At 39.5% G+C, this 19,739-nt stretch overlaps 1 protein-coding gene across 1 annotated transcript in view; it reads right to left on the bottom strand.

The window, feature by feature from the left end:
- Positions 1-337: 337 nt before the first annotated feature.
- sntb1 (syntrophin, basic 1) overlaps positions 338-19,739 on the bottom strand; it is a 35,781-nt gene continuing 16,379 nt past the window's right edge. Inside the window, exons 3-8 of the mRNA XM_047599346.1 lie at positions 16,234-16,351; positions 16,015-16,104; positions 13,440-13,576; positions 13,138-13,334; positions 5,731-5,960; positions 338-2,565 (exon numbers count right to left, since the gene is read on the bottom strand). Of these exons, the coding sequence (XP_047455302.1) occupies positions 2,473-2,565; positions 5,731-5,960; positions 13,138-13,334; positions 13,440-13,576; positions 16,015-16,104; positions 16,234-16,351 (865 nt within the window). The 3' untranslated portion in view covers positions 338-2,472. The remainder of the gene's footprint in view (positions 2,566-5,730; positions 5,961-13,137; positions 13,335-13,439; positions 13,577-16,014; positions 16,105-16,233; positions 16,352-19,739) is intronic.

Consider the following 19,739-nt stretch of genomic DNA (forward strand, 5'->3'; position numbering starts at 1 on the left):
GTTGTGTTTAGTGTGGCCAACAACTCAACTGCTCCGTGAATCCTTTCTGCGGAGCTGGTCAATAAAACACTTCTAAAAATCAACCTGAGCTGTCACTACTAGGGCCGTAAATTAGCACATCACCTTTCACCTCCATTATTCCCCGAAATAAAATACTGATGATTTTTCCCGCTCTGTAGAGAATGTGCACGTCTTTTCAGAGACAGGGCTGAGTGCAGTTTCAGTTTCATATGAAAAATTAATTAATAGTCAAATATAATTCACATTTTAATATGACAGAGGTGTCGACGAGAATGAATAAATCCAAAGTGAAGTCAATAAAAACAAACACATCATGTTTAGTTGTTTTAAATACATGATTTATGTGCACCGTTTGAATTAAAAACTAAAGTTTCATCGTTCTGAGTGACAGTACAGTAGCTGCCAAAGGCATCAGAGTATCTACATATCAAAGCAGCCTTCACTCAAACAGCTTCTCTCCACTTGACATTATCATTAAGTGCTGGATTCTTGGTGTGTTACAATGTCAACAAAACACACATCTACAGTGTAGTTGGATTAAAGTGTGTAAAGTATTGTCACAGTGTGTGTGTGTGTGTTTGTGTGCAAATGGTCGTCGGTGAATGTCTCAGTTTGTTTATGGTGTAAAGAAGAACAAAAACATAAAAATTAATGCTGGCCAACCACCTCCGATTATACCCAGTAGTGATGTAGCCACCACAGTAGTCACAACGTTTCTTGTGCACCCTGTGATTAATTTCTTTTCAAATTCAAATGTTTATTTTCTCATCACCTGAAGGCACATAGAAAGACCCGTCAGCCAGCCACATCAGACACAGAGCAGTATCCTCATTTGATCAGCAGCATGGCATCAGGAAGATTAATGATCTGCACGGCTGCTGCAAAACCAAAGCAGGGTTGAGGGCTATGGTGGCTACCGCAATACTTGATATGACTTTTCAGGCAACGTTCAATCTAGTTTCATCATGAGAGAATTTCTTGATGTGGTTCGTCAGTCAGCCACAGACATGCTGTGACAAACAAAGATTTGAGTTTATAAATAAAGTACTCTGAAATGTCGATGGAAGGGACTAGATTTAACTGGAGACTCAGTTTCTTGTTGACATTAAAGAGAGAAGATAAGACTATGAGGCACATCTCTAAATCACCAATTAACATGTAGAGATGTCGGTTTGTGGTTTGACAGGCTTATTCTTAGCCAGGGGCAATGACAACCTTGATGCTAAGCTAGGCTAACTACCAACTTAAAATCTCCCAAACCACTGAAACTGTAAAACTGCTACTCCTAAAACATACGATGCAAACCGTATGCTTTCTCAAAATAGGTTGCCATTTGTAAAATGTACGTAGATATTATGTTGTACAAAGTTTCATATTTGGACAGTGCCAGGTAGCTTGTTCTAGAAAAACCCGGGCATCCTTCAACAGTCGTCTGATGACCTAGACTCAGGGAGCAACAGCAAATACTTTGGATATCTAGAAAACAGAAGAGTTAGACATCCAAGCTGAGACTTCCACTTCTGTGCATCGATCATTGTTTACAGTCCTGCTTGCTACTTCAGGCCGAGGAAAATGAGTTTAAAGATTAGAGGGGACGTCTACGACTTAAATTATCTGTCCCAACTGTGTGGAAATGTGGTTTCCAAAGTATTCTACTGCACTTTAAGGATAGTTCAATGACATGAATCCTTCTGTCCTCACCACAAAATTCCATGCACATGTAATACCGGTGTAACTGTCAGATCACTGTCAACTCAAATACTGAAATACTTGGACCACCAGATGAGAGCATTGTGGGAATCCTTGCAGCCGATTGTGCCTCCCATTTTCCATGATGAATGCTGACACTGCTAACGAGACATCTCAGGGGATGCTAATAAAGACAAATGCGTAAAGTTGTCCCACAGTGTGTCAAGTGTTAGTGGAAGAAAAATGACGAGTGAAATTCAGAATGTCCTTTCAGAGCTAATGGTAAATAAATTACATAATTGGTAAATGGAAGGCAGTTTGCTATTACATTTTGATTGAGTTAAAAGTGAATTCATCTCCATCCTGCTACACGTGGCCAGCCCTTCCAATCTAGGACGTGACAGTAATGCCCAATCTGCTCCTTCCGTGTGTCCTCATGTCTGTGTATAGATCATCCTTGTGCATCTAATCCAGTCCAGGTAGTCTTCAGTCCACGCAACCCTTACTAGGATCACCTACCTCCATATAAACTATCAAGAGCACATTTTACTCCAAGCGTGAACTATCTCCATGTTGCTCTGTATCGTTTCTTCAGCACAGAGTTGGAGATGGAAAAATGTCTACTTTCAGATAGAGGCTACATTCAATCAGCTCGGTTTTTCCAACTGAAGAAGTTGGAGGTGGTGTACTGCATGCCGACTGTAGGCAGGTGGAGAAACGAGGTGGATTTCTATTTTCAGTGGAGTCCCTTTAGAGAGACTCTCAGGCCACCAGGCCGAGGCGGGCGATCTTAGCGGATAGGAAGGAGTGGAGGATGAAGACGATCGGCTTCGGACACGAGTGGAGGTCCAGTTGCTGAAGGAGGAAGGGAAGACAACAGAATTAATAAAAGTAGAAAGAAAGAGAATGGTGCAAAACGCTGGACTGGACCTGAGTATCACGTCAACAAATCAACAGCATAAATCATTCAGAATAAATTTCTTAATTAATCAAATTTAACATTGAGGATTTTAGATGGATCTTCCTAGCACAACCCTAATACAAGTGAAACACAAGTAGATCCGCACGTCATGAGAGGGCCACAAAACCGAGCCACGAAATTAGATACATATACTGTAGTTCCTGCCAAGTCGACAGTGCAGTTAACACTGATAAAACAAGCCCAGCTAATTCCACTTTGTTGAGCTAATGAGCCGTCGGCCACATCCGCTGAAGTGCGCTGGGATTTATTTATTTATTTATTTCGTTTTTTCATAAAGTCTTTTTAACTTTGCTGGAATGCAGAAACACTACAGATACCAAAATCTGTCCTGGCAAGGTAGCCAACAGTGGGTTTTCTAAACCAAAGCTCCAAAGTCTGTGCTTATTTGCCTTGAGCATGAAAAGCACAGTCAAACTCGATGTGTCTGAGAGAAGCTTTAGACTGAGCTGTATGTCATGGCAGATCCCAGTTGCTGATATGAAACAAATCTGTTTCCAATTTCTGAATCCCATAATCTTGAAGAGTCAATATTTTCATGGTGACTTTGGTTCACAGAGCTTAAAAGATCACAGTGCTGTGGGTTTATGACGGCAGATAGATACATGATAGTATAAGGGTCAGGGGAAAGTAAAATAAAATAGGGATTGGATTCCATTTTCATGAGAGTGGCTTCAATTAATTCATATTAGTATTGTCAGATTAAAAAAAAAAAACTAAGAGCGTACAAAGGAGAAAATTAGGAGCAGTAGCGCTTATTTTCAGGTATAAACACCGAACAGTCCTGATTGCCGTTTGACCGGCCCTGAAACACGAGCCATTTCTGTTGGAGTTTTATTCACGGAGCTGCTGAGTGGGGCAAACAGATTAAAACTCTTACAATAAGTGACAGGTTATTTTTAAAGAAAACCCCCTTCTCAATCGCTCTTACCTTGTAAGACCTGCGTATCTGTGGAGTTTATATCGTTTCAGATGTTATTTTGTGATGAATTGCTGTAATTTACTTTCTGCTGTACCACTTTCCCTCTTCCTGTCATTAACGCATGTACTGCAGTTTGTGTTTTGCTTCATTTCCCAGAAGGCCCCCTGAAACCCCCGTGAGAGTGGATACGGACTTGCTCTATTTACTGTGAGCCGTACATGGCCACTGCAAACTAAGCCTGATATTGACACAAGTATAAACTCAAAACTGACTGATATATTTATAAACCAGAATAAGAACATATTTAATGAACATATTTAATTAGGAATCATTACTGATGGAGGTTAAATATTAGTCAAACATTTGCCAACCACGTGTCTCCAGCGGAAACGTATATGATTTACTGCACTTTCTGTTCCATTCGATTTCAGCTTTTGTGATCAATAAACGCTTAGGAAAGCAACTGACATTTTGTTTTCTCCTGGTCATGTGCTTGAAAATGAATTTTCTCTGTTGACCTCTGGTTGTCAGTATGCTCTACCTGTCGGTAAGACAAACCATCTTTTAACATATTTTATTACCTCTGCTATTCGTCTCTTAAATTCTACATAATCTTTTTATCTGGACACTTTTTAGTTGTTTCAGTTTAATCTTGTTTAATTTATCTATTTACTCTATTTATTGACCATTGATTCCATTGTGTTCCTTGCCATTTTACTTGCTCCATATTAATATTTTACTTTATCTGTTCCTATTGTATGTGTACTGTATAATAGTATGCAAGCTGTTCAAACCTATTGCCCCTGATGGGGTAAATAAAGTTGTCTGAATCTGAATCAGCTCCTTTATAACACGTGACAACTTAATATTTCATGAGTTTGACGCATATGCGACCCATCTCATTGCCAGTGGGCCCGTCAAAAAATAGCCTGTTACCCTCTTAACCAACTCAACTATAAGAATACATACACATAAAGCCATGTAGACTGGATAATCAGTAGAACAAACAATCTAAACTGATCTAAAACCATCGAGCACTTTGGATATTTTTCCTGTTTGTGATGGGAACATAATAGATATAAAGTAAGGTTGTACTGAGGACTGAATAGAAACATCAATCAAACATTTACTCCACAAATAAACGAATATATGAATATTACGGCTGTTAGAATTAACGCATTAATCCATCAACATGATAAATCTGATGAAAAATTTTAACGTAATTAATCCATCTGGAGCGCAAAATGACTCTGAGCGTCTCTGCCAATGCATTTTGTGAAGCAGAGTTATCATCACGCACGCACAAATGGCCAGTTGATCCGGTAGCGACAGGCAGCAGAACAACCCATAAAGATGGAAGACGCTAAACAGCACATTGGCTCTCTCCACGGTAAATTTGTGAACAAAAAACCCCAAGATGCGACGGTCGACCTGTCACTACTGGTTCAACTGCCCATTTGCGCCTTCATTTATTAATTAATTCCACTTTTAATTTGTTTGTGTATTTATCTAATTAGCTTGATCCTGTCACCCTTTGGTCCCAGAGCTACTTCTCTAACCAGCTCCTCCAGTACTGACGCATTCTGTATTATTTTCCATTTGCAGTCCCCCAGCATTTATTTAATATCATATCCGTTTATTTAACAAGCAATGTACTTATTTATTTTGACCTGTCTGCATCCTCTCATAATGTACTTATTCATTAATGAACCAGCAAAGCCACTGCAAATGAAAATCATCACTAGAATTGAACTTAGGATTAGACTACATGCTTTGTGTGAAAGTTTATTCAGCACCAGATGTGTTGTTAGTTGACACCTGGTCAAACTTGCCTTCTGGGGTAATGAATTAACTTCTACCAGCCCCTTATGTGACGGACTTCAATTATATTATTGAGTCTTGAATGTGATTTGTACAACTCACATTTCTTCCACTAAACCACACTGCATCTCAAATGAGGACATGATTTTAAGAAGCTACTTCTGCACAGAACATTCACCCACCATAATTTTTCTGAGGTGCATTGTAGTGGACTTTTCAGGACTGAGCCCTTGTCAAAGCCAGGGTCTATGTCACAGTGTGTGTGAGAGAGAACATAGTACGTAGTAACAACACTCACAATCTCTCCCTCCTTCCCTCCAAAGTCAAGGAGGAGCATGCGTACTCCATCGTCTGAGGACATCGTTAGCTTTTCAAAGGGGTAGGAAAGGAGCACTTGGGGCTTGCTGGGAGTTTGAGGTACTCTCTCCTCACCGTCCTCTGCGTCTCGGGCTTTTGGGTCGGCCAGGACAGAGAATCCCTGCTCGTAATGAATTACCAGCCGACACTCCTGACCCCGGTACAGACAACCTGGAAGATACAAAATTAAAAAGATTTTTGGCAACATAGAACTACTCAAGAAAACCCATGAGCCTCATTCATAATATGAGATTCACATAAGTAAGAGTACAAGTTTCATTTTCATGTTCTACATAGAAAAACGATATATAACAATGAGACACTTTCCTCTCCTGACAACCGGTAACACAACAATTATCCACAGTTTTCATCACCTTTGTTCTAACTCATGTGTCCCGTTTCTGTTTGCGTTGCAGTTGTCGAGACACTCTGCTTTCTGCTTTCACAACATTTCTTCTCCTCTCCTCTGGTGTCTGTCTGAAAGCTAAGTTTACCATCTTCATGAGCGCTCGTAGCCCGAGCCTCCCTCTGTTTTGTCTCGTCCCCACACTGTGTGATCTAGGTACATTTAGTGCCGTTTTTCAGTGCCTTGACAGCAGAGTGCCCTCATGAAAGCTGCACGCTGAAAACCTCATTTACAGCACAAGCTCCCCTCTCTTGATGACACATGGCGTACTGAGCAGTGTGTTTGTTGGACAGCATGAGAGAAGAGAATTGTTTTTCCATTGTTTGCCGACAGTCCTGGCGAGATGTGTGTGCGTGCAGCAAGGGTATTGTGTGTTTGCACATGTGTACAGAAGATTGTGAAAGTGTGCTCTCTGTAAAGTACCGGGGGGAAGTATATGCCTTTTTTTTTTTTTTTATCTATGCATATGTGTATTGTTGCTCTCTGTGCTGTGCTTCAGGCTATGTAACTGTAACTATAGCACACCTCATTTCATCTTTTCATATCAACACCTATATGATGATGTCATAGGTATGAACGCTATGATAATTTTGCAGCTGACAGAGACAATGCTATAAAGAGAAAATAAAAAAAATGCCTCAATAACAAAAACTACAAAAACAGGTGAAAGTCAAACCAGGTTGCCAATTAGCAGCAGATGTCAGCTGTAACACAGGTATAGTAGTCAGTACTTAAATATGGGACTTTACAAAGGAGCAGGATAAGAGCAGGTACAGTACTCTACTGCAATTGACTTTAGATAGCACTGCATGCAAATAGGTTAATTTTCAACCTTAACATTGGTTGTTCAAGCGCTCCATTTCACATGTAGACAATTTTAACAACATGTCATCATGGATGGTGCTACTGGTCTGTTTGCCGGTTGGTGCGCAACTTTATTGTATTTAGGGTGATATTTTGTGGCTTGTGTTACAAAACGCATTATCTCAAGGGATTGAATGAGAAACGTTTCACAGTAAAATCCAATGAAATGCAAAATGTGTCCATTAGCACACAGCTTGGAGTGTTCTAGTCTATATAAAGCTCTGAAAACATGAAGAAAGTCCTGGATTATGCCATACGACACAATAAGATCTGCATTGGGATAAGTGGATACAATTTACAACTACTTACCACTTCACTTATGCCGCTATAGGCCTAGGCTGCTGGGGGACGATTCACTGAGAACATGTCCTCTACTTTCTCTTCTTTGGCAACAAGCTCCTTTGCTATAATCTCTAATCATTTCTTTTCTATAACCAACTACTCTGTCTCCCTTTCTCCACTGCCCCTCCCCTCCCCATCCATTTCTTATAAGGGTCTCTGGCCTGGAGTGCTGTATATCTGACCTGCAGAGTTCCAAACTACATCTGCTGTCGTGGTCTCATCAGTCGACCCAGTCTTAATGACTTCTGCAGTTATTCACTCCTACCTAGATGGAACAATTCTCCAACCTGCCCATGATTTCTCTTATACTCTCAGACTGTGACATAAGACCATTATCTCTATCTTGTATTATTAGATTGTGTGTGTTTCCTTCAGCCTGTATCTATGACAGAAGTTTGTTTATCTTGTTTCTCCTGCTCTTCTTTTCTCTCTCTCTCTTCTGTTTCTACCCGGCTGGCCTTCAGCAGATGGGTCCATCCATATAAGCTGGGTTCTGCTCAAGGTTTCTTCCCGTTAACAGTGAGTTTTTCCTTGCCACCGTCGCCTTCAGGCTTACTCTGGAGGTTTCAGGCCGGTTTTTGTAAAGCATCTTGAGATAATTTGTACTGTTATTGATGCTACATAATAAAATTTAATTAAAATTGAAAATTTAATCGTTCAAAGTTCAAACGAGTTTGGTGATAAACGATGCAGAATGAATACAATGACAACAAGGACGTAGGGTTGAGGTTTTTCATCATTTGCTGCTGGATACACACAGTTTCATACATGAGTAGCCCAGTGATATATGGAGAGGAGAGGGAGACTCATGGGAGCTGTTCTTTTCCCAGGACATTTTTGAGAGAAAGAGAGGCCAAGCAAGTGTGTACGTGCGTTTTTTACTAGAATTCCTTGGACAACCAATACCCAATGGCAAACAGCACAAACACACACACCAAAATAGATATTCCTTTCTATAAAATAACAGGTGCTTTGTCCACATCTTTCATGTGGCTGTCAAATGAAACAGTGGGTCAGTGGTTGTCCGTACCAGCTGCTTAGCTACAAGCTGACTGGTAACAACCAGCATTATCACAGCACCTGTACTTTTCTTTACTGTATTTTTGTATTGTTCCAGCAAACATGATCTTGACAATCAAAAGTAAAAGAGTGAAAGAGAAGTTGGAGTGCAAAATTCATACCATGTATTATTTTGCATTCTCATGTCTGTCTTTATAACTTCCAGCCTTGTATGTTTTTGATAGCAGTACGTTTTGTCAAACCACAGAGACGCACATTACAGTAATTTCTCTGCTTCTTATGAACACATAAAAAACAGGTACGCATTGTTCAGGAAGTAATGGTGAAAAACAGTCAATTACAGCAAAAAGATTACACGTACAGATATATATACAGTATGATATTGCGTTTTCACCTTAGACACATCCCAATTCTGATGAAAAAAAAGTCTCACAATATGCAATATTAATCTAATGTACAAACAATGTTGCTCCTTAATGGCATAAATTGAGTTGTAAGGAAGAAAAGAGTGAAAGTATTTGCTGCACTGAGGACAGAATATTTAGCGAAATTTTCGGGCGACACCAATGTTGTGGGTCTCATATATAACAACGATGAGACCCACTACAGAAAAGACGTCCACAATCGAACACAGTGTGCAAGGAATAACCTACGGCTGAACATCACCAAGACCAAAGAGGTTATAGTGGATTACAGGAAGTCCAGAAAGACTGAACACGCTCCTCTTTGCATAGACGGGGAGTCGGTGGAACGTGTGGACAGCATAAAGTTCCTGGCCATCCACATTTCCTCTGACCTCTCCTGGACTCTAAACACATCACACCTGGTGAAGAAGGCTCAACAGCGGTTCTTATTTCTTAGTAGGCTGAAACGGACTGGACTCTCCACTCAGCTGCTCACAAACTTTTACAGGGCCACAATCAAGAGCATCGTGTGTGACAGTGTGGTACGTCAGTGGCACAGCACAGGAAAGAAAGGACTTAGCTCAGGTGGTGAGGACAGCACAGATTTTGGGACGCTGTCTAATAGATGTGGACTCAGACTACGCTGACCGAGTTCAGAGGAGGGCTAGACACACTGCAACAAAACCCACCCGCCCAGGCAACACACTGTTTGTACCTCTTCCATCAGGAAAGAGGTACAGGAACATTAAAACAAGGACAAGCAGACTAAGGGACAGCTTCTTCCCCAGAGCTGCTAAAGCAATCACTCCCCCTAACACTCACACCCCACCCCCCCCACAGAACTCTCACAAATGCACCCTCCCCCAACCAGCCACACCCCTCATCCCTGCTGAACAATCACACACACACAACATTTCACACACTGGAACTTGCACTAAGCTGCACTTTATGCTCACTGCGACAATGTTTACATTTTCTTGTACATATTTTTACTTTTTTTTACTTTAAGGATGGTTTTTCTCTTCTACAAATGTTATTTGAATGTTTGCGTATTTAAGTGTGCCTTTAAGCCAGGGTCTCTGCAAAATTCTGTTATGGTCTCATAATGATGATAAAGACTCTTGAATCTTGAATCTTGAATATTAGGCCTGAAACTATACTCTTCTAGCTGAGAACTTTATCTGGTGGTGAAAGCAGGTGTTCCCTACCAGAATACACACAGAGAAAGAGGCTTTTCAGGATGCAACAAAAAGGCCTTTTTTTCTACTCAGCTTTGGGTAAAATAGACAGAAGTAGAGACAGAGAGAGACAATACTAAGAGGTGGAGAGAGCGACTGAATGGAACAGGAAAATACAGAAGTGGTGAGAGAGCAGGAGGGATCCTTCATGTGTTACCACAACAACAAGCTGACATGTTGAAAGTAATTATAGAAGAAAAGCTGTTTACAGTCCCCTTTGATTTAAACTAGCAACTCGTTAAGAGCAGGTAAACTACTCTACTGCACTCGACTTTAGATAGCACTGCATGTAAATAGGTCAATATTCAAAGCGCTCCATTCCACGTGTAGAAAGAGGGAAAGAGGGAATAACATCATAGTAGGTAATTAGCTGCTTTTATTTAAGATCGATAGAATTAACAATAAATGGGACCAAATCATCTGTTTCAGATAAATAAGTTTTGGGATCCATTTGAAAATGAAATTTAGTAGTCATCAAAAAATATTCCAGTACACTTAGATTTATTCTTATTCTTTTGGCCTGTGTTACTGATCTGTAGCCAAAACAAGAATTAAGCTACTAGATAAAATGAACATTTTAGTCACAAAAATCTAGTATTAATTTATTAGTTATAAAACTGCTTTGTCATTTGGAGACTGAAAATAATGTAACTTTAACTAGAGAGACAAAAGAGTCAAAAGAAGAATGTTTAAATCAGAGAATATGGGCCCAGGTTCATGATACTGACTTTGAAATTACAGAGCAAACGCTTGATCATTTTGATGTTCTGTTTAGGGATCTAGTCAAAAAAGTGGGTGATAAAGCTGTAATACTGACCTGCTTAACGTCTGACGTTACTTCCAGGAACCAAGACTTAGTCATTGTGTCCATAAAGAATTATCTACTGAGATCTGAGTTCCAAAGATGCATTGATGGAAAAAAGAAATCATTGGTCCTGGAAAGTTGCTGCAGTTTGTGCAGTTTCAGCTGGTTTAGTGGTTGCTGCAGTTTTAGGTGTCTCACAAATTAGTAACCAAATCCCCCGTGGCATTATTTTATTTGGATGTAAGGAACCATTTTATTAATAATTTGAAGCCTGCCTTATATTCATTTAACTTTCTGCCCTTGAGCAGTATGTAGAGCAGGACTTCAGCTGTGAACTGTGGCCTATTTGGTTTACTCCGGGGACTCCGGTTTTTCCCATTTATACTGCTATTGCTATTGATTTTATTCATAATAGTTATAATAAATAAAATCATGAATTCAAAGCATGTGTTTTTTTGTTGTTTTTTTAACCTGTATGTTAAATTTATGTAAAATTTCAAATAACTTATTCTTTTGGTCTGTGTTACTGATATGTATCCAAAACCAGAATTACAGGACAAAATAAAACATGATGGGGCAAATACTGTTCTATGTACTATTTTTCATGAATTTTAAAAACATGCCATTGTGGATGGCATGGTGCCATCCACATGGTGTGCCGGTCGGTGCACAACTTTATTGTATTTAGGGTGATATTTTGTGGGCTGTGTTATGGCATACGGTACAACATTTGGCCCAGGATAAGAAGATACAATTTACAACTACTTACCACTTTACTAGAAAAGTTCTAACAAGAGTTTGGTGATAAACGATGCAGAATGAATACAATGACAACAAGAACGTAGGGTTGAGGTTTTGCATCATTTGCTGCTGGATACACACAGTTTCATACATGAGTAGCCCAGTGGCACATGGAAAGGAGAGGGACTCATGGGAGCTGTTCTTTTCCCAGGACGTTTTTGAGAAAAAGAGAGTCCAAGCAAGTGTGTTTTATACTAGAATTCCCTGGACAACCAATACCCAATGGCAAACAGCACAAACACACACACCAAAATAGAAATTCCTTTCTATTAGGGATGCACGATAACTTTTTTTTGAAACCAATACCGATAACCAATAACTTTCTGCTTCCAAAGGCCGATACCGATAAATGATGACATATCCGAAGATAAGAAAGACTAATGAACAAACAGTCTTGACTCTTAAAACGAAGATATTTATTTTGTCACGAAATAAAGAGCTCTAGACCCACACTACTGCAGCCATATATTTACGTTACAAACGTTTGCACGTTGTGATGTTTATATGATTTATGTGTAACATCCAGGGCAATGAGTAAAATACTGTGGATAAGACGATGATATCAGTCAGCTACTAAAACATAACAAAATTATGACGGAGTTGACGAGTTGTTTTCCGACATGAGGGAGTAAATGCATTTCTTCAGTCAGAAGGTTGTTTTTCCGATTATACTAACGCCACCTGAACGCAGCATTCACTGCAGGCCTTGCAGGTCTCATGTAGGAGAGGAAGCGCCTAATTAAAACGGCGACTCACAACGCAGTGCTGACAAAAATATATATTATATGTTATCGGGCCGCTAAGTCATGATATCGGACTTATCGGAATGATGTCATAATTTCCTGATATTGAGCCGATAATTATCGTGCACCCCCGCTTTCTATAAAATAGCACATCTGCATCTTCCATGTTCCATCATGAGTGGCATATTGTAAATATAGTTCAAACTTGCAGTTTTAGTTTGAGTGATCACATCCAATCTGAGATATGTTGTTTTCTAAAACTTACAGTTTTGCAACGTAAATGCCACAAATATAGACATTTCATCTGAAGGAGAAATAATGAAGAAACAGACTAAAAGAAAATGGTTGTCATTCCTACACCAATTTGGATGTGACTACCTCAAAGTTAAAGCTGAGAATCTGCAGTGCAGCCTCTTTTCATTATGTAACTATAACTCAAATATGCTTTGGTAAACAACTAAAACTGTTTCCAAACACATATGGTCTTCACTATAAATGAGAGCAGACGTAGGAGTCTGAATGTGTTCATGAATACATTCTGCTTTATGCACTGGATCTAGGCTTGAAACACCTCAGGCAGTACTTATTGTTACAGCCCCTTAAATCTCCATGGACATATTTTGCAGCTGCATGTCCCTAGTACCCTAGTAATCCTCTCACTCTGCTTCAACTGCAGCTACATGTTGACTAAATTCTAACTGCTGTCGTTGTGTATCAGGACTCACTCGTTGTGACTTCTTTGATCATCTCAGCCGATGCATGACATCCATTGACTATGTGTCTGGTCCACAGGGACAGATCCTTGGTGGTCTCGGCCCGAAACAGGTGGGTCTCGATGCCAAGTCGTGTGCCAGTCCGAGTGGCAAAGTACAGCTCCGTGCCAGAGTGAGGCGATCCCCGGTCAGGCCCAGAATGAACCAGACTAACAGACAAACGGAAACACACAAAAACTGTCATTTCGTAACAGGAACAAAATGGTATTAGAACATGGTGCAAATGTAGTGCATGCATTTGTGAGGCAACCTACCGTGTGGCTAAAAGTGGGTAAGTGTGTGCAGGATTCTGCCAGGCCTCCTTGCCACGTGGTAAACTGTCGTAGAGCAACAAGTCCTTCTCTGTCACTACCATCAACACCGGCCTCCAGCACTGCTTCTCACTCTCGGTCTGCATCACACATTAACGTGAGAACGGGACAACATAAATCCATTGGCATTTACTCATCCAGTGTCAAGTAAGAGCAGAATGTGATAATGATTAAAACAGATTATGGATTAATGCACCGTTTCCATACATTTGTCTGAGAACAGAGAAATTGTTTCTCTTGGATTGAAAGGTTCTCATTCAAATGGTTGCATGACAACAGAAGCCTCTGTTACTGGCCCATGCAGCCAAGCAACTGTTTTAGATCACATGTAATAAGAAATTATATAGGACCACTCTGATCACATGGTTAATGAGACTCAAGATTCTTTATCGTCATTGTATGAACATAAAATAACAATTCAGTTGCACCATTACTCGAAAAATAAATATGTAGAAAAAGTATATAAACACAAAATATATTAAGAATGGAAATATTATATATAATAAGTACAAAATGATACCCATACACACGGATTTACACACACACATATACACTCAGAGACACTACATATTCCAGTGTCCATCATATGCACTGCAGCCATTATTGCACACCGTAAAGTGCTGTTATTTGAAGTTGTTCCATGTTTCAGTTGTATTTCCAAACCTGGTGGTGTATGTTGCTATTGATCCATAGCAGCTTCCAGAGGGAAACAGTTCAAAGAGATATATTTAATAAATTTCATCTCATCTCCTTTAACCACTTGTTCTCTAGAGGGTTGTGGGGCGCTGGAGCCTATCCTAAATCTAATTAATAATATAATAAATTGATATGAAACGATTACTTAAGTTCTGAATAATTTCTGCATGTGTACACTTGTAAACAATTTGTCCAGCTGGGCCATTGAGTTTGAACTGGATTACTTTCTCTCTCACACATAATATGACCGTCATCAGGTTTTCAAATAACAGTTTCAGATCAGTCCCGTGAAGCAAACCGAGTTCCTTCATGGGACTCATCAGTACTTTTGTTAAAGGACTGACGGTATCAGTATCAGGAAAGCTGTGTGTGCTTATGTGTAAAAGCCTTTGTCACAAACCTGTTCTATTCCTTCACAGAAAAACAACAAACACACACATACACACACACACACAGGGCCTTGTATTTAATTTTACAATTCTCCATAAATATTGTCATTATAGGAGCTTATCTGCAGCCCAGCCGTGGAATCCTAAGCTGCTCTTTGAAGTTCTGTCTCATCCAATAATATCAAAGGATTTAGAGGGTCATGGGTCATATCTTTTTAACATAGAAAGAATATGTTGCTAAGTAACAGTATTGCATGTGAGGGATCAAATATTGGCAAATTCACAAGGACTAAATTAGATAGGTATGGATGTGTGTGTGTGTGTGTGTGTGTGTGTGTGTGTGTAAATTTGTGTATACTTTATGATGCTATAAATACCTTTATGAGGACCAGTGTGACTGAGGCTTGGAGTGAAAACATTTTGCTTGTACTTTCATTCTCTGTTTGATGGTTAAGACTTGGTTTATGGGCTGAGAATAGAAGTAGATTTAGGTGAAGGCTGTGATGGTTAAGGCAAGGCGTTAGGGAATGCAATGTACTAATTAATGTCCTCATCAAGACAGACATGGTAGACTGAAGCGTTTACTGTGTGCACAAGCTTTAATGAATTTGCATGAGTGCATGCAAGTGTGTGCATAGTATCAAATATGGAAATACAGGTACAATATACTGTTTATGCATAGTGTGTGTGTGTGTGTGTGTGTGTGGTGTGTGTGTGTGTGTGTGTGTGTGTGTGTGTTTAAAACATCTGACTCCATCTCCCAGTCCACACCTTTCTGACATGAAGATTAATAGGATCAGTGTCTGATAATTATTGTATCTTTCTGAAACACACAATCTAACACAATCTTCTTTTTCCCTTAAAGCAACAAAAGCAAAGATGAGAAGGTAACCATTACTCAGATCAGTCTCAAAGAAATAAAAAAACAGATCAGTCTCATTAATTGATGTCTTCAAATATGATTATACTATTATGTACTGTGTGTGCATGCATGTTGTGTGCATGGCAGTGAGAAAAATACTCAAATGACTGACATTAAGAAATAAAAGTCCAATTTAATGGACTGTTATTTGAAAGCAAATGAAACAAATCATGAAGAATTACTTCTAAAATAATAATGCCATCTCAGAAAATAAGTAAATCACTGCCGTAATTTATTGTAAACTTAGCCTAATCATATCAATCAAAGCATACCATTTTATCAAATTGCTATAATGTTGTTTAGGTTCTACATGTAAGACATGTGAGTGAGAGGACTCTGTGCAAGGCTTAACTGTAAATCGTGATGGAAACTCTCCCCTGTGCTTCACATGTGTCTCACTGTAAGACTGAATGATGTACATGGTAGGAACTTTCTATTAGTTTGTGTTAACAAATGTATTTCCCAACAACGTGGGTGATGCGAGTACACACACACACACACACATTCTTACCTTCCCTGCCAACCAGCCCAGGTGTCGTATCTCTTTGCTGCCAGCGACCCCTGTCCTGACTGTGTTCTGGATGACCTCTGCCAGTGCCCGCTGTGGTGGGATGATAGTTTTTAAGCTGGATTCATGACATTTTGAGGAGCTGACTCACGCCCACTCACACACTTCATGATACAATGATGACAAGGGTTGCCCATTTACTCAGTCAAATTAAAGACAGACCTGTGCCAGTGTTGATGTAACAGAGTGCATGGCAGAGAACCAGGACAGGGCAGATGGTTGGTCTGGGCAGCGCAGCACCACAGTGTGTCTGGCATCAGGAGAATGCAGCTCCAGTTGTCTGGAGGAGGAGACAAAGACAGATAAAACACTTGTCTCCTGTCTGCTGGCATATAGGAGTTTTAAAACTCTTTACATCACACAAGAAAATTTTCTTTTTATTATTCATAGCCATAATTGAACACAATAGTCCACCTTGAACGCTGAAAATATGTTATTGGCACTATGCGACAACTCAAGCTGGGCATCCACGACACGGTTTTTGTAATTAAACGCTATTCATTTTCCTCATCCACTTGATGACAGGACCTCAGTCAGAGCAATCAAGTGTATTGCAATTTTAATTCATTCAGGTAAATTCAGAGAATGAAACAGGACGTTGTTGATGTATCCTCTGTGGCTAATATGATATAATGCTGTTTCCCACTAAATTTCCATAACTAATCCACTTATATAACATGGGAGTGTTTCTGGCTTCGAGAGAAAAGCTTATTCTTTGTGAATTCTCTGAATATCTCTGTGATTGCGTGCTGAATTTTAAAAAGACACATGTGGCGACATACAATGCATAAGGCAGTGCTTTGTTGCTTGTGAGTAAAGCCTTCTCCCTGCCTGAAGCAAGTGTAAACTTCCCACTGCAGATTTTGTACATAGAAAGAAAATATGCTTTCAAAGAAAAACTATAACAAGGAAAAAAAATTCCATCATTCTGCAATTTATAACTGTCCAATGTGTGTCTTTAGTGATGAAAAAACATTTAGGTAAACAGAAAAAAATAGGAAGGCTGTGTGTGAGTGTGACTCTATTGTATAATGACACCATCATCCCCAACTCTGAAACAATATAGCATCTCTGTTAACAGCAGTCCACAGTTCAGGTGCTCCTGGTTTTTGAAAACAGAGACCACACCAAAACCCTGGGTGGTTTCAACAGCCCCAGTGAATGTGATGAATCTCTTTCTCTATCGAACCCTCAGAGGTAGACGAGACCATCTGCAGTAGATCAGCTCCAGGTATTACTTTGGGTTAAAAATAGAACTGTTAAAAAGCAAGTTGATTAAGGACAGGGCACAGGGAGGAAGGGGAGCAACTCTTGGGCCGGATGTGGGTTTGGTATTCGGTAGGGATGGTGTTTGTTTAAGCAGCAACTTGATGGAAATGAGCCGCACAACAACACAAACCTATTTATTAGTTATGTTTTTAAAAAAAAAAAAAAAAAAAAAAAACACTGGACCTAAACTATTCATCTCATGCTTAACAAAGATGGGGAACAGATGAATGGCTATGCATGTAGGAAGGAAAATAACCCTGTTCCTGCTGAAAATCAATCTCTCTCTTGATCAAACGGTGACTGTCCACACACAGCACATAGCTGGATAAGTGTTGTAGGTGTGTTCTAGTTGACACAATGACCAATGCAGTGGCTACACATATACACTATACTGCCAAAAGTATTTGCTTACCCATCCACATAATTGAATTCAGGTGTTCTAATCACTTCCATGGCCACATGTGCATAAAATCAAGCACCTAGACACGTAGACTGCTTCTACAAACATTTGTGGATGCAGGATGCCACCTGTCCAACAAGTCCAGTTGTGAAATTTCCTGGCTACTAAATATTCCACAGTGAACTATCAGAGGTAATACAACAAAGTGGAAGTGATTGGGAACGGCAGCGTGTCAAGCCACGTAAAATGACAACACACAGACATAAGAGATGTTTTAACAACACGATATCCGTTTTACAACAACAACACCTGTGACGGCTTGGCTAAAGGTCTTGAATTTTTGCTTTAACAAAACTAAAAATAAGTCAGTTAGAATGAAACTATGTATAGATATGAGTAACAGATGAAGTGAGGCACTGGCAATTAACAATTCAAAATCTGTTTCTGTGCAACTCCTTTCCTGTACTGTGTTTTGAGTCAGCCAGGTCAAAACATGATGCTGAAGCGTTATTTATTTCCTCATTAAAATGTTTTCCTCCTTGTCCAAACTGAAGTAAGAACTTAGTTTCTTGACTGTGGAGTGCCTTGAGTACATTTTTTGATTAATGATATTGAGAAAGATAAATTAAACTGACTTCACTTGACTTAAAAGTCCCATTTGCACTTTGTCTCATTATCTGTAAATGAGGAGGATATTTGGATCACAGAATGGAGTTATATCAGTTTTTATCATGCAAGTTTTAAACTGGATTTTCTACAAGAGTCATGACCCAGATGAAATCACACATTCAGGACTGAAGTCTTTTTGACATTAAGCAATTTGGCAAGGTTAACCTGTTACAATGCACCGCAGTACAAAAAAACTGTCACATTATGAAGACTCATGCTGGGTTTGCCAGGAGTCATCTTTTACACAGCTTCATGCTGCCTTGAAACGGGATTGTGTTTGCTGTGTTCACATTGTTCCTATGAACACCCACTCTTTTGGTCCTGAGACCTCGTAAGTGGAAATTTTGAGAAAAGCCAGGAGTGGAAGTAAATATGATGTAATACGGAAGATGTGTAGAGTTTTCTTGGTAATTGCGACGTCTGTGGTTAATACTCAGCCTCATTCTTCCATTATGCCTTTGCATTTCCTACATTAAGTTGCTCGGCTGTTTGCTTGTAACCTTGTTGGGAACTACATGCCGACTGTTGCCTAGATGCAGTGTTGTGCAGATGTTGTCGGTTGAGCACCAAACATTTTGTGCGCATATCAGTACAGCAGCATACATACTGTCTGTTGATGGTCTCACAAATTCACACTGTACACGTACAGTTTGTGATAAGAGGAGGAAAACTTCTTCAGCATGTTGAATGTTTAAAAATAAAAAAAAATCTAATCTATCTTTATAACAAATAAAAGTGATTTCTCCTCTCCCTAGTTTCCTTTGCATTACTTTTTTTAACATCTCTTCACATAACTGTACCGTTTTCATGCATCGTCTCCTTGTTTATCTCCTCTTTGGGCTTAAAGACAATTTAAACAACATGTTGAATTAAACCTTGTTACGATAAGACAGTTTACACTGTCACGCAGCTATTTTATCCCTGAAGGAAAAATAAGAACAAGTTAGAGAACAACTGTCCAACTTTCCAGTGTGAATGTATTGTACTGGGAAATGTAAAACATTGACTAGTGAATGAAAAGGAATTTGTCCTGGCTGCAAGCATGAGGAAAGAACTTCATAAAAACATGTTAGCCAAGGTAAATTTGGCCATGGACTTTATTTGTGTCTGTGAATCTGCCCTAAAGCTTTATCACACCACAAATCACAGTGTTATCTGTGTAAAACAGAACATCTCCGTGTCGCTGGATGAGATATTGACCCTGAATCATTGTATAACTGTTTCACGATTGAAGTCATTGTTAGGGACAATAAAGTAAATGTTCAACTCTATAGTGTTGTTGAATGGTTTAATACTTAATCCAAGATTTATGCAGCTGAATGTTTCACCA

The sequence above is a fragment of the Mugil cephalus genome, chromosome 11 (genome assembly GCF_022458985.1).
Source record: "Mugil cephalus isolate CIBA_MC_2020 chromosome 11, CIBA_Mcephalus_1.1, whole genome shotgun sequence".
Lineage (NCBI taxonomy): Eukaryota > Metazoa > Chordata > Actinopteri > Mugiliformes > Mugilidae > Mugil > Mugil cephalus.